This window comes from Eucyclogobius newberryi, unplaced genomic scaffold, assembly GCF_026437365.1.
Source record: "Eucyclogobius newberryi isolate DKJ021-1_F unplaced genomic scaffold, fEucNew1.0.hap1 SCAF_18, whole genome shotgun sequence".
NCBI lineage: Eukaryota > Metazoa > Chordata > Actinopteri > Gobiiformes > Gobiidae > Eucyclogobius > Eucyclogobius newberryi.
The window spans coordinates 20,361,596-20,374,050 of record NW_027315812.1 but is presented as its reverse complement, the minus strand read 5'-3'; the positions used below and the strand labels follow the sequence as shown (position 1 = coordinate 20,374,050).

Sequence of the window (12,455 nt, the reverse complement as noted above, 5' to 3'; positions counted from 1 at the left end):
GATTACACTTGAGTCTACTATTCAGGTTAAGCCAATACACTGCAGCCGGCTAGCTATAATCAGCCCCAGAGGGAAATCAGCAGAGATGTGGAGGAGCTAATGGAGCAGGTAGACTCTTCTCTGACGTGGTTTCTCCATGGCATCCACTCCAGGTTGACTCCAGGGTGATGATAGTGCTCAGGGTTCTACATGGGGTTCATTCATTTAGACTATGGAACAGGACAGATACTTACTACCAAAAGCAACAATTAGGACCTATGTCATCCTTGCTACTCTGACACATCTGTCTGTAAAATTGAAAAAAAAAAAAAAAAGTAAATTTTTTAAGTACAGGGATGTGGGCGGGGATAGGGGGTAGGTGAAAACAGGAATTTTCCTCAGTGCCGGACAATACAGGATTACTCATATAAAAGAATGAGTTAAAATACAACTTAAAATACACTAATGATGAGGAAACACTGGCTAAAAGCTTTTCAAAATGTGTCCTTAAGTCCATTGGGATTGTTCCTGTGGTAAATATTTATAAAAGAAACACTAAGCAACGTTCCAATTCAGCAACAAATGTCTTCAACACTGAATTTCAATTTGACTCTCGAACAATGTATCTGGGCTGTAGGGTTCCAGCGATGGAGATGCTTGATGGATACTTGTGGAGTGCACTGTTGGCTGGTGCTGAAAAGGCAATAACACAAAGTGGATGACAAGGATTTTTAAGGACTGGACTGAAAAACTCACTTTTACTTTGATCCAACGTGAACAAATGGGACAGATACAGGAATGGACATTTCTTTTCTGTTTCTTTTGTGTTGTATTTTCCTGAAAAAACTATAAAAGGAAAAAGTTTTAACACATTTATATGGATTTTGGCCCTTGTTTACAGTATGGTTGCTAGGGAACAGTTTTGTCCCATCTGCTACCTATGTCTAATCAGGAAGTAACATTAATCATCACCAAAATGGTCAAAACATATCTTTTTGTAGTAAAATCTTAAACATAATCATGTTTCTGTGTTTTAGTGAAATGTACAGTCTAGCCTGCCATATGCAATTAAAAATAATTAGATTTAATTAAATTCTCTGCTAGTCCAAGACTTTGATAAATTGAGTTGTTTTCAGCAGGTAACGAGGCCATCTGGTTTAAAAAGATGCCCCTCCCACTGACTAAAACTGATTTGTTGTAGGGCAGAGGTTACACCACTTTGTGTGCATACAAACATACATATATACATTATATTCACATACAGAAACCATATTTGTATTGAGCCTTTTCAGTTTGACTTCTCTGCCTTTTTGGCATCCATCTGTACTGAGCACACGTTTCTTTTTCGCTGCAGTAATGACAGCCTATTTTAAGACAGAAATGCATAATTAAACCCGACCTGGCAGAGGCTGAGGCCATCGTACGTGTGCATAAATAAAACCCACCTGACCCTGTACTCCGCTTAGTCTATTAAAATGGCCTTTCTATTTCAGGATGTATTTTGCCCTGTTTCTTTCTAAATGGGTTTAGTAGGCCGCGGCATTTATCAAAAGCCACAACCGCTGGCTTTTCAGGGGTTTTATCCTGATTAATGAATTGTTTAGCTAAATTCCAGCTGCTCTGTAACCTGCGCTCCTTTGTTTAATACAAACATGCAGAGGAAAGAGCCACGCTGAGAGTGGAGGCAGGTGAGCGGCACGCTAATGAGACAACTGTTAGAGCCAACACACACCTGAACACATCTGTCCTTCTGCTCATCTTCTTTCAACATCAAAGTCATTTATGTCATTCTTCTTTCAGACAAATATATGTGGTTTAGTAAGTGCTTTGAGGCCACACTACATAAGGCACTGCCGCTGTTTCAATGCTGCTGCACTTGTTGATGAGATAAAGGTGCTTTCTGAAGCAATTGTGCATTGATCCATATCTTTTGAATTATCTCCAGAAACTTATTTTCACTGTGCTTTTGCTGCCTTTTTCTGTTAAACTACACTAGGGTTAAATCATTTTGGAACATCTTCTGTAATAGCATTTTTTCTGACTGATATAATTGTGTTCCTTTATGTTTCAAAGGTCATTGTTCAGTTCAAAGAACACATTTTTAAACTCGTTCTGGAGCATTAACATGTGAGGGAAGTCAGGATTAAGAACTACCAAACAAACAAAAAATCTCTTGCGTTTGAGAACATTTGTAGCGGCTTAAAGTCCTTGAGCTCTTAATACGGTCTGTGCAAAACCTTTAAACCCTGTACCAGATTTTTGTGTTGTTCGTCAAGAAAATGTTTTAACATAAATAACTGCAGCCTTTGCGTTGTGCTACTTATGACCTTTCAAAGTAAACCCAGATGTGAGTGCTGTATTGAAAAATGTTTAGTATCACTATGGTGTCTTTGGAGATATGCAAACATTATTATATAGATCACACTTTCTCTCTTTCTCCTCCTCCTTCTCTCGTTTACCACATATCTGGTTTCAAATATTTCACGACTTTTACAGGCACATTGTAGCACATTGAAAAAAGACTGGCCTCAGTAGTGATGGGGGAGGCTGTCGTGGTGATTCTGGGCATTGTACTCCAGGTTGTTACCGCTGCACCAGGACACCAGCCTGTCCACCTCCATCATATAGACGGACTCATTCTGGTCTGAAATGAGCTCAATGAGGGTGTTGTCCGCAAACTGGAGGTGCAGCAGTTTGTGTAGAGGGAGAATAAACTGTCTGTACTTTGGTAGTTCATGGCTGAGATTCACCTTGTCAAAATCACCCAGGGAAATACACAAGGAGTCGGGGAAATTCCGCTCCACACTCAAAACCTGGTCCGTGAGCGAGCACTGTGCCTCCTGCAGGTTCACGCTGGGTAGAATGTAAATAGGGGCCGGAATGAACGAGGTGAACGTGGAGAGTAGAATAGTTTCCAGAGCAGGAGAGCAGTGCTTGGAGACCACAGTCACATCTGAAGACCAGGCGAGCGGAGCAGCTGGAGGCCCTCCAGCGGCACAGTCCGGGACCGACTCACTGAGCCATGTCTCCGTGATGCACAAAACAGGAGATGAAGAAAAGTCTCATTGTCGTCTCAACTGCAACGTCAGTTCATCCAGTTTGTTAGAAAGTGAGTTCACGTTAGAGAGGAAAATCCCAGGTAAGGGCGCCCGTGCGTCGCGCTTCTGGAGGCGCACTAGGGCCCCCAAGTCTCACTCTTTTGGCCAAAAAAGGACTAATTCTGCAGCAGATGCTAAACAAACTGGAACTAGATCCATAGGCGTTGTAGTTCTGAAGGTTACGAGCGCTTCACGGGTGTAAGAGCACGCTGACACACAATTTACGAACAAAAGCAGACAAAACAAAGTGCACCGAAACGCCAGGACATCCGTCTTTGTTTTATCTGATGGATTTGTCATAATGTCTGAATTGTGTCATTTTTCTCCATATCCCGTACCTAAACTACACTGTTGTCTTGTCTTTCTGTCTCATACTTTCACCACAGGATCTCCACGGAGCACTCGCCTAAGCTGCAGATCCGGAGCCACAGTTACCTGCGGGCGGTGAGTGAGGTTTCCATCAATAGGAGTCTGGACAGCTTGGACCCGGCGGGGCTGCTGGCCTCGCCTAAATTCCGCTCCAGAAACGAGAGCTACATGAGAGCCATGAGTACCATCAGCCAGGTCAGTGCAGCGCAGGCACATGCTTCAGAGATGCTTCAGCATGCAGTTTTATTAGGCCCCACAAGGAGGCGCAGAGGGGAGGAAGCACCTGGAGCCTTTCTGCTTTTGAAAGGCAAGAATGAGCAATCAGGTCGCCAGGCACTAAAGTATGTGCAACCCCAACTTTTAATTAGCATAAAGCTTTTCCGGGGCTCTGATGATTACAGACAAATTTGCATTGCCTAATTAAACAGAGCCATGCAGAACCATTTCCTACATTACCAGCTGTATATTCTGGGTCAAAATGACAAGGTCAAAATACTGCATAAACATGAAATATGGAAGATAATTTGTTCCATCAGATTTTTAAATGCAGGAAAATGTCTCACTTACATATTTTAAACTCTGAAAAAACATGATTGAATTTTAGATTTCAGTTGCAGATGTTTTGCAGTATACATTTTCATTGCGTTTTCCTTACTTTTACTTTTTTTTATAGCCAACTTTACACTTTTATTTTAGACTAGGCTTTAAAATCTATTGAATATTGCACTGAATATTACTGATAAGGTGATTTGTTTTCATTTTGAATTGTTAAAGTGAGAAAAACACATTGAAATTGTACATTGCAAATTGAATAAAAACTATTTAAATGTGTTTTTTTTTAAGGTTTTAAATTCAAATACCCCATATTCACCTCTTCTATAATGAAAAGTAAAAGAACACATTTGCAACGCTGCATTTTAATTGAATAAGCCACCATTTAACCAGACAGAGAGAGTCACCATTTGCAATAATTGACAGGGTTGAATGTATTAACATATGGCACAAAGAAAATGCAAAGCAGACTATCAAAGGAAAAAGTCTGACAGAACGAAATGACAACCCAATTCTGACTATAAGAAAAATATTACCGGATTCCTGCAAGACTCTTCAGAATGTATGTGACGATGGGACGGCTTTACTTACCTTTGCTTGGGGGAAATAGGGATATTGCTTCCTCCTTAAAAGCCTAGAGGGCACACCAGCCTCATGAGACCTGCCTTCAAGTCCTGATGCGATATCGGCCCAGTGGAGACGGACAAAGTGGACCAGGAGGTGCTGTTGTACCTGTTATTTCACTCGCTGTGTCATGGACAAACTGAGAATCGGGCTGAGGGCCAAAGCATTCTGATTCCAAGCTCGACAGAGAATATGTTCACTGCTTAACATTCCACTTATCACATTTCTGAAAACCACTGATATCTGTCTGTGAAAATGCATTCCACCAGCTGAGTCAAACGGAGCATATTTAACGGACATGACTAATCTTTTATAACGGGTAATTTTATCGAAGTGGAATGGAACTTTCAACAGATGCACTCAAACTGTCGTGATTAGAATAGCTAACTAACTCTCTCACTTCCTCTTTAGTCACCATGTCCCTAAAATAATAGTTTTCTCGCCTAGTTTTCAGCACTTGTACGCACCACTTTTACTGTTTTCTTCACTGTGTCCTCTGGTGGTCCCTCCCTTTCTGCACTCTTTGAATGCTATTAGTCATACTCCATAGTAGAGATGTCTTTTGCACAATGCACGCCAATAGAATCTGCATATCATGGGAAGTTGATAAATAATCAATGAATGATGTCTGGCAAATGCATTCATTTTTTGTAAGTATTCAGTTTTTTTGTAAATATTCAGTAAAATCCTACTTTATTTTTAATTGACTCATAGTTTGGATCCAACAAGCAAAGAAAAAAGGGGGTTAAAAGCAAATATAGATTAGTCTATAGTTATTCTCTGTGTTGATTTACAATGTAGACAGAAACTTCCTATGAAATTCTCATTTTAGTGGCATGTGCCTTGTCCTTACCACTTGCTTGCAGCACTAACGTTTCCACTTCCAAACGACTTTATTACCTGTGTTGATGATAAGCGTGCTCTCTGGCTCGCCCGGCTCCGTGCAGGTGAGCGAGGTGGAGGTGAACGGGCAGATCGAGGCCGTGTGTGAGTCGGTCTTCAGTGAGATGGAGTCCCAGGCAGTGGACGCCCTGGACCTGCCTGTGCCCAGCTGTTTCCGGATGCGCAGCCACAGTTACGTCCGCGCCATAGAGAAGGGCTGCTCCCAGGACGAGGCCGATGAGGACGGAGTGCTGGTGGTGTCCAACAGGGGCCCCAGCTCCCCTCCCCGCACCACCACCACTGTGAGGACCATCCAGAGCAGCACAGGTGGGTGGACTCGTGCACTTAACTCACAGCGAAGTACGCACTGGTGAACATGCGTGCATACATAATCCACTACTCATTATATTTTCATAAGTGTGGCTAGAAAAAGGGCATTATTTATAGACTCTTTGTCAGGTCTGACAGTATGTAGACATGGAAGGAGTGAAGTATTCTTATCCACGTTAAAAGTACTTTTAACTGTATTTAGTTAATCTGCACAAACTAAACTGTAAAGTATTTGGTCTTGATGGTTTATCGGGTGAAATTCCACGCACTCCTTGAAATCCAATCATTTATCTTCAGCTTCTTTTTAGTAGTAGTAGTTTTAGTAGCTGTTGTAGTAGTAGTAGTAGTAATAGTAGTAGTAGTAGTAGTAGTAGTAGTAGTAGTAGTAGTAGTAGTAGTAGTAGTAGTAGTAGTAGTAGTAGTAGTAGTAGTAGTAGTAGTAGTAGTTGTAGTAATAGTAGTAGTAGTAGTAGTAGTAGTAGTAGTAGTAGTAGTAGTAATAGTAGTAGTAGTAGTAGTAGTAGTAGTAGTAGTAGTAGTAGTAGTAGTAGTAGTAGTAGTAGTTGTTGTTGTTGTTGTTGTTGTTGTAGTAGTGGTAGTAGTAGTAGTAGTTGTTGTTGTTGTTGTAGTTGTTGTTGTTGTTGTAGTAGTAGTAGTAGTAGTAGTAGTAGTAGTAGTTGCTGCAGTCGTTGGTGTTGTTGGTGTTGTTGGTGTTGTAATTGTTGTAGTTTCAAAAGACTCTCAGAGCAGTTCCCAGCGAGATGCTATACTTTTCTGATGACTTGTACTTCTATACTTGTTGCTATTTTACCTCCTCGTGCTTATGCTGAGTGGGGTGGATTTTGAAGTGGAAAGCTGTAGAAATCTATTTGGCATGTGACCAAAATCATTTGATTCCAAATCTCCGCTCTAGTCCCATTCTCTCCAAGGCCTCGGTTCGCTGACCACTCTGTAGTTTCACTCTTCCAACCTAAACCCTGTGCTTTATTATCCATCTGACCCAGTTTCCCTCAAATACAAATGATGAATACAGAACAGAGCTTATTCAGCCAGTAACGCTCTTATTTTAGCCCTCCTGTTTGCCTCGTGGTCCTTCCCAGCGTCACTACATGCAGTTGTGATGCTTAGAGGCACTGGCATCGCTCCCTGAATACTTTTACTGCAAACACGACCCTGGTCCGCTTACATAGTACTTCCTGAGTCACTACGGGCATGACGCACACTGCCTTTGCTTCTACACCCTTTGTAATTATGCCAATTAAACAACAGCAATTCCCAAATCATCGCGGGGGATGCTACAGTCAGCTAATTAAGCCCATTTTTACTGCAAATTGGAAGAATGGTACAACTGGTTCAATCAATTCAAAGTTCTTAGCACTGAGTCGGCACAAGCATTAATTTAATGCTACTTTGGAAAGGCATTCAATTGACTGCCTCCATCTACACATTAAAAAATAAGGTGATAATAATAGGAAGCGGTAGTGCAGTATTTACTCATTACAGGGCTATTGACTGTACGGCTAATAACACAATTAAATGCAGCGAAGGATCCAGCTGATTGTTCCATTGTGTGAGGCTACTTATTGATCCATAAAAGAGACAGATACGATCAAGGCGCTGACAATCGGAGCCGTCTCCCCTGAGGAAGAGCAGGTAATGAAGCCCATCTATCAGATACTCCGTGCGGGGGACTAAACTGTGCTTTGCCGGCTGCAGTCGCTCGTGGTGCTGTGTACAGTACGTCTGCAGAAGAGAAGGGGATTTGCATAAGGGAATGAAAGCAATTTGTACCAACTAAAAGTCTGCAGTGCTGCTGTCTGGCTTGGCTCTGAATCAAGTCTCAAAGGACTACTGAGTAAAAACAGTATGGCTTTGCTTCTTAATAATTCATAAATCTTGTCATGTTTTCATGTGGAAATATGTTCAGATGAAAAGATGTCATTTTTATGGATAATTACAACAACATTTAACTTGTGTGCTTTGGTTATCACGCCAAGTATCCAAACAAAAATTAGAATGATCTTCTTGCATTAGGTTGCCAGATCCTACAACTAAAACAGTAACAATCCCAAAAGTGTTTTTTATTATAGCTATTTATTAAAAATAAAGCTACATATAAATGTGTATCTCTCTGGTTGTTTGCATTTGAAGAACAAAAACAGGACAAAGTTAAGTAAATCAATAATCTATGGCTATATAATGCAACATATACCGTATATATGATGAATATAGAGTGTTAATGAAAATACAACACTGATGAAAATAGAGTGTTTATTTTACCATTATTATTAGTATTATCTTGTCTTACGCTAGCTGTTTTTTATTTTATTTTATCTTTATTTTTCCCCAACATTCCTTATTAGGAAATGAGAGGTTTTGTCTATAGGAGTTTTTGTTTATAAGAGTTTTTGTTTATAAGAGTTTTGTTTATAAGAGTTCTTCTATTAAGAGTGTTTTTTAAACTTCCTATAAGTTATCTGTCCTTTTCCTCTGTATCTACCTGCGTTGCAACAATGACATTTCCCCATGTGTGGACAATAAAGGAATATCTTATCTTATATCTTATCTTATCTTACATATATGTGCAAACATAACAATAACAGAGTGAGAACTGTATAAAATATGCTCATTTAATTCCTCTAAGTAAACTATTAATTATTTTTACATCAATACATAATCACCACATAAGCAATTGCATTTTAACAACGCCATTTCCTCATTGTAGCTCACTTTTCTGTGTGTAATGGTGTGTATTCTCAGCAGCAGTGCCTTCATAGCCTCTCCGTAGGGCAGTTAGCAGTCATTCATATTGAGCCCCAGCTGCTCACATGATGAATGGATATGGTATAGGCCTCCATGATCATACAACGTCTGTCTGCAGTTTCCAAACGAGGTCAACTTTTTCGTCTTTTTGTCTTTTCTCACCTGCTCGGACGTGACAGGGTGATGCATTATGAGGCATTGTGCCGAGCGGTTTACAGTGGTCTGCAGCAAGCGTATGGATTACCCGAGATTACTGTCATAGATGAGTCACGGCGTCATTTGTCACCCCCTTAGATCTCCGCCCAGAGTCGTCAGTCAGAGTAATTAATTAGCTGCCTCTTCATCTGCTGTACCTGAGGGGAGGAAGCACTGGAGAACGGTGCTGGGAAGTTGAGCCGAAGAAGAGGGAGAGCAGAATCGGGATTTACCACGTGCATCGTTCACTGTAGGGAGTTTCTCTAATTAACACTTGTGGACTTTGCCTCCAATCCTCGGTCTTAGAAAGCCGGGGATCCCAAGTGGTGTGTGACCTATGACTGGCCTTCTTCTCAGGGTCTGTTCGAAGAAATCTCTTTTATACCTAGACAATGTAACAAGTGTATTCATTAGTTCAGCGGTGCAGCGGTTAGCACTTCAGCCTCACACCAAGAGGATCCCGAATTTCACTCTGTGGGGCTTTTCTGTGTGGAGTTTGCATGTTTTCTCTAAGTTTCTCACATGGGATGATTCTGCAGACCAGGAGGTTGTACTGTTATGAACTACAGTAGATGCCCTGCACTGGGACGCCCCACGCTTGGACGCCCCGTGTATATTTCTTAGTTGTGCTATGTATAAACCATGTCTCCTCTATTTTAACGTTATTATATATTATTTATTCGTAATTATTTCCTTCAGTCGTGTTCCCTTCTTAAAAAAGCTGTACAATACCCAAAAAAGTAACGCAGCTTTACAACAGCATCCACCGTTACTTTAGACATCTCTAAATAAGTCCTTTGACGTAACATCTAAATGGGCTGCTTAGTCGCCTCATTATCAAGCTTCTAAATTGTGCCTTTGGGTACACAAGACGAGGTATAATCTTCAATAATAAGCAAATAAAATAGCTCGATATTAGCTGTTATATCTACTTCTCACACACGTCAGCTCATTCCAAAAATGTATAAATGACTGTATAAAGAATACAGCGTTTATATAACAGCTTGTTCATTTCCGTCTCTGTGTAGTTTCTTGTGTCTTTCTTTCTGTCAGGACAAATAAGAGAGTAGCTCCAAGATGAGTCAATAGCCTGAAATAAAAGCAAACAGAGTAAATGAGCACGTTCAAGGCTCAAACACTGAACACTTTGCACAGGAAGTGAATCTGGGCTATCACATAGTCTAATAGTGGCCTCTGACGCTCTGCTGTGTTCTGAAATGCTCTGAAGCTCTCAATCGTAGAACGCATCACAAAACCTTTTTTCGTCATGTGTATTCCAGTACTTCTTCTGGACATGGTAGTACATGCACATATACATGATATTGGGTATTTTTTATTTGACAATCACTGAACTTTTGCTTTCTGTTTCTGCACATGGCTCAATAGTGGAAGACATCTGCTCTCAAATATCCTCTTGAAACGTATAATTCAAAGCAAAATCTATAACTTGTCTTACTTCTGTTCATACTAGGCACACACTTCCGCAGAAGTTTTCACAATCTTTTTATTTTTGTCTCCTTTGTTTTGACACAAACGGGCCGTGCGTTTCTCTGCTTGGTTAATCTGCATGTCAATCACAACCGTCAGAACTGTAGAGTCTCGGAAAAGCCTTTGGTCCGTGGCGAGACTGGCAACATTTCGAGTAACAGTTAAATTAGCTTTAGTCTAGTCCACTTCTGAGAGCCGTGTATTTCATCATTCTGTCTGCACTTCACATAACGTCTGCAGGATCCCAGAGTGCCAAGTTAAGATATTTTTGTGATGAATATTGCATGTCGCTTTTGAAAAACTGTTCAGCCACTGGTACCGGTCCCACTTACGCTTCCTGTCACCACTTCTCCTTCCGGCACAGTGCCAATCTCACACTGGGGGATTATCCTAAATTTAACCATAGTCACTTTGGTCTAAATCTGCGTAAAACCCTACTCTTATCCCATTTTAACCCATATCTTAACTTCAAACCATGTTGTTGATCTAATAATAAAGGAGTCATAGTCCCCACACCCCTGCTTTAACCGCGATCTTAACGTGGTGGAGGGGTTTGAGCACCCGAATGATCCCAGGAGCTATGTTGTCGGGGGCTTCAACCCCCTGGTAGGGTCTCTCTCAAGGCAAACAAGTCCTAGGTGATGGGTCAGACCAAGAGCAGTTCAGAAGCCCCTTATGATGTGTGCTGGAACGAGGCCAGTTACGCCGGAATGGCGTTACTGGGGCCCAATCCTGGAGCCAGGACTTGGGTTGGTGCTCGACGGCGAGGGTCTAGTGGCCGACAAGCAACGTGGGGCCATGCTCCCGTGGACCCACCACCCGCAGGAGCATCCGTAAAGGGGCCGGTGCAGAGAGATCTGGGCAGCAGTCGATGGCAGGGGCCTCGACGACCAGAACTCCGGACACAGAAACTGTGGACATGGAACTCTGGACTCTGGGTCATCTCGCTGGGGGGCAAGAGCCTGAGCTTGAGCAGGAAGGTGAGCGGTACTGATTAGATATAGTCGGCCTCACCTCCACGCACAGTTCGGGCTCTGGCACCCATCTCCTCGAGAGGGGCTGGACACTCCACGTCTCTGGTGTTGCCCGCGGGGAGAGGCGGGGCTGGTGTGGGCGGGGCTGGTGTGGGCGGGGCTGGCGTGGGCTTGTGTTGTGTCGGGAGTTCACCCCGGTGAAGGAGCAGCAATGGAGAGTACCCAACCTTCAGGAGTCCCTGGGAGGGGTACTGGACAGTGCACTGACCGGGACTCTGTTGTTCTACTGGGGGACTTCAACGCCTTGGGATCCCCCCGGTGGAGTTGGAGGAAGTGTCTGGGGAGAGGGAAGTCTGGGAGTTCGTGCTTAGACTGCTGCCCCCGCGTCCCGGCCCCAGATAAGAGGAAGAAGATAGATGGATGGATGGTCCCCACAATGTGATAAACACCTCCCACGCGCTACACCAGACCTGTGAGCTTCCGCTTGCACTCTGAGAGTCTTGGTCCATTATTATTGATGATCTTTTGAGCCTCAGAAATAGCTGTCCTTTGATCATTCCTCTTTGAAAGCCAAGTGCCTCTAGCCTGATCAGACTAACGCGGACAGTGCTGCCATTATGAGCACTCACTTTATTTCTTGAAATGCAGTGGACACGGTTTTGGGTTTTGTCTGACTCCATTAGAAGGTCATTTGAAAACAATTACTGATATTATAAGATATAATTATTGCTACTACTAATTATAATCTTTTTTTTATTTTCTCTTTTAAAGATATGACATTTATAGACATGAATAGAAAATAAGATATTACTTCCATTTCTTGAAGTATGTAAGACACATTTAGTACATTTTTAATTGAACGAGAGTCTGGATGACTCATTGAACTAAAATGCAGTTAAGATGAATATATTTTGAATTTTAACATTTAAACCTTTTTTTAAATGTTATCAAAGAATAGCAACATTTTTAGGTTTATAATGTAACTTCCTGTTTGTAATTGATGACATCACACTAGGAAATTACCCAGCAAACACTGGGCAAAAACTGTCACAATATTTTTAATTTGACAAATAAAAATATATGAGAGCGACGAAAAACGTTGTTGTTTTTGTGTGTAAATTATGCATAAACTTTGACTGGAATAAGTATCCACAGTCATTTTCACTGCAAATACTTACTTGAGTGGTTTAAAACTATAATT

At 41.7% G+C, this 12,455-nt stretch overlaps 1 protein-coding gene across 6 annotated transcripts in view; it reads left to right on the top strand.

The window, feature by feature from the left end:
• LOC140364667 (disks large-associated protein 1-like) overlaps window positions 1-12,455 on the top strand; it is a 74,404-nt gene that overhangs the window by 29,290 nt on the left and 32,659 nt on the right. For 4 of the 6 annotated variants that reach the window (XM_072450939.1, XM_072450936.1, XM_072450934.1 and 1 more), the window contains exons 4-5: window positions 3,464-3,641; window positions 5,570-5,831. In XM_072450939.1, the coding sequence (XP_072307040.1) occupies window positions 3,464-3,641; window positions 5,570-5,831 (440 nt within the window). The remainder of the gene's footprint in view (window positions 1-3,463; window positions 3,642-5,569; window positions 5,832-12,455) is intronic. The other 2 variants (XM_072450937.1, XM_072450938.1) reach the window with 2 other exon arrangements.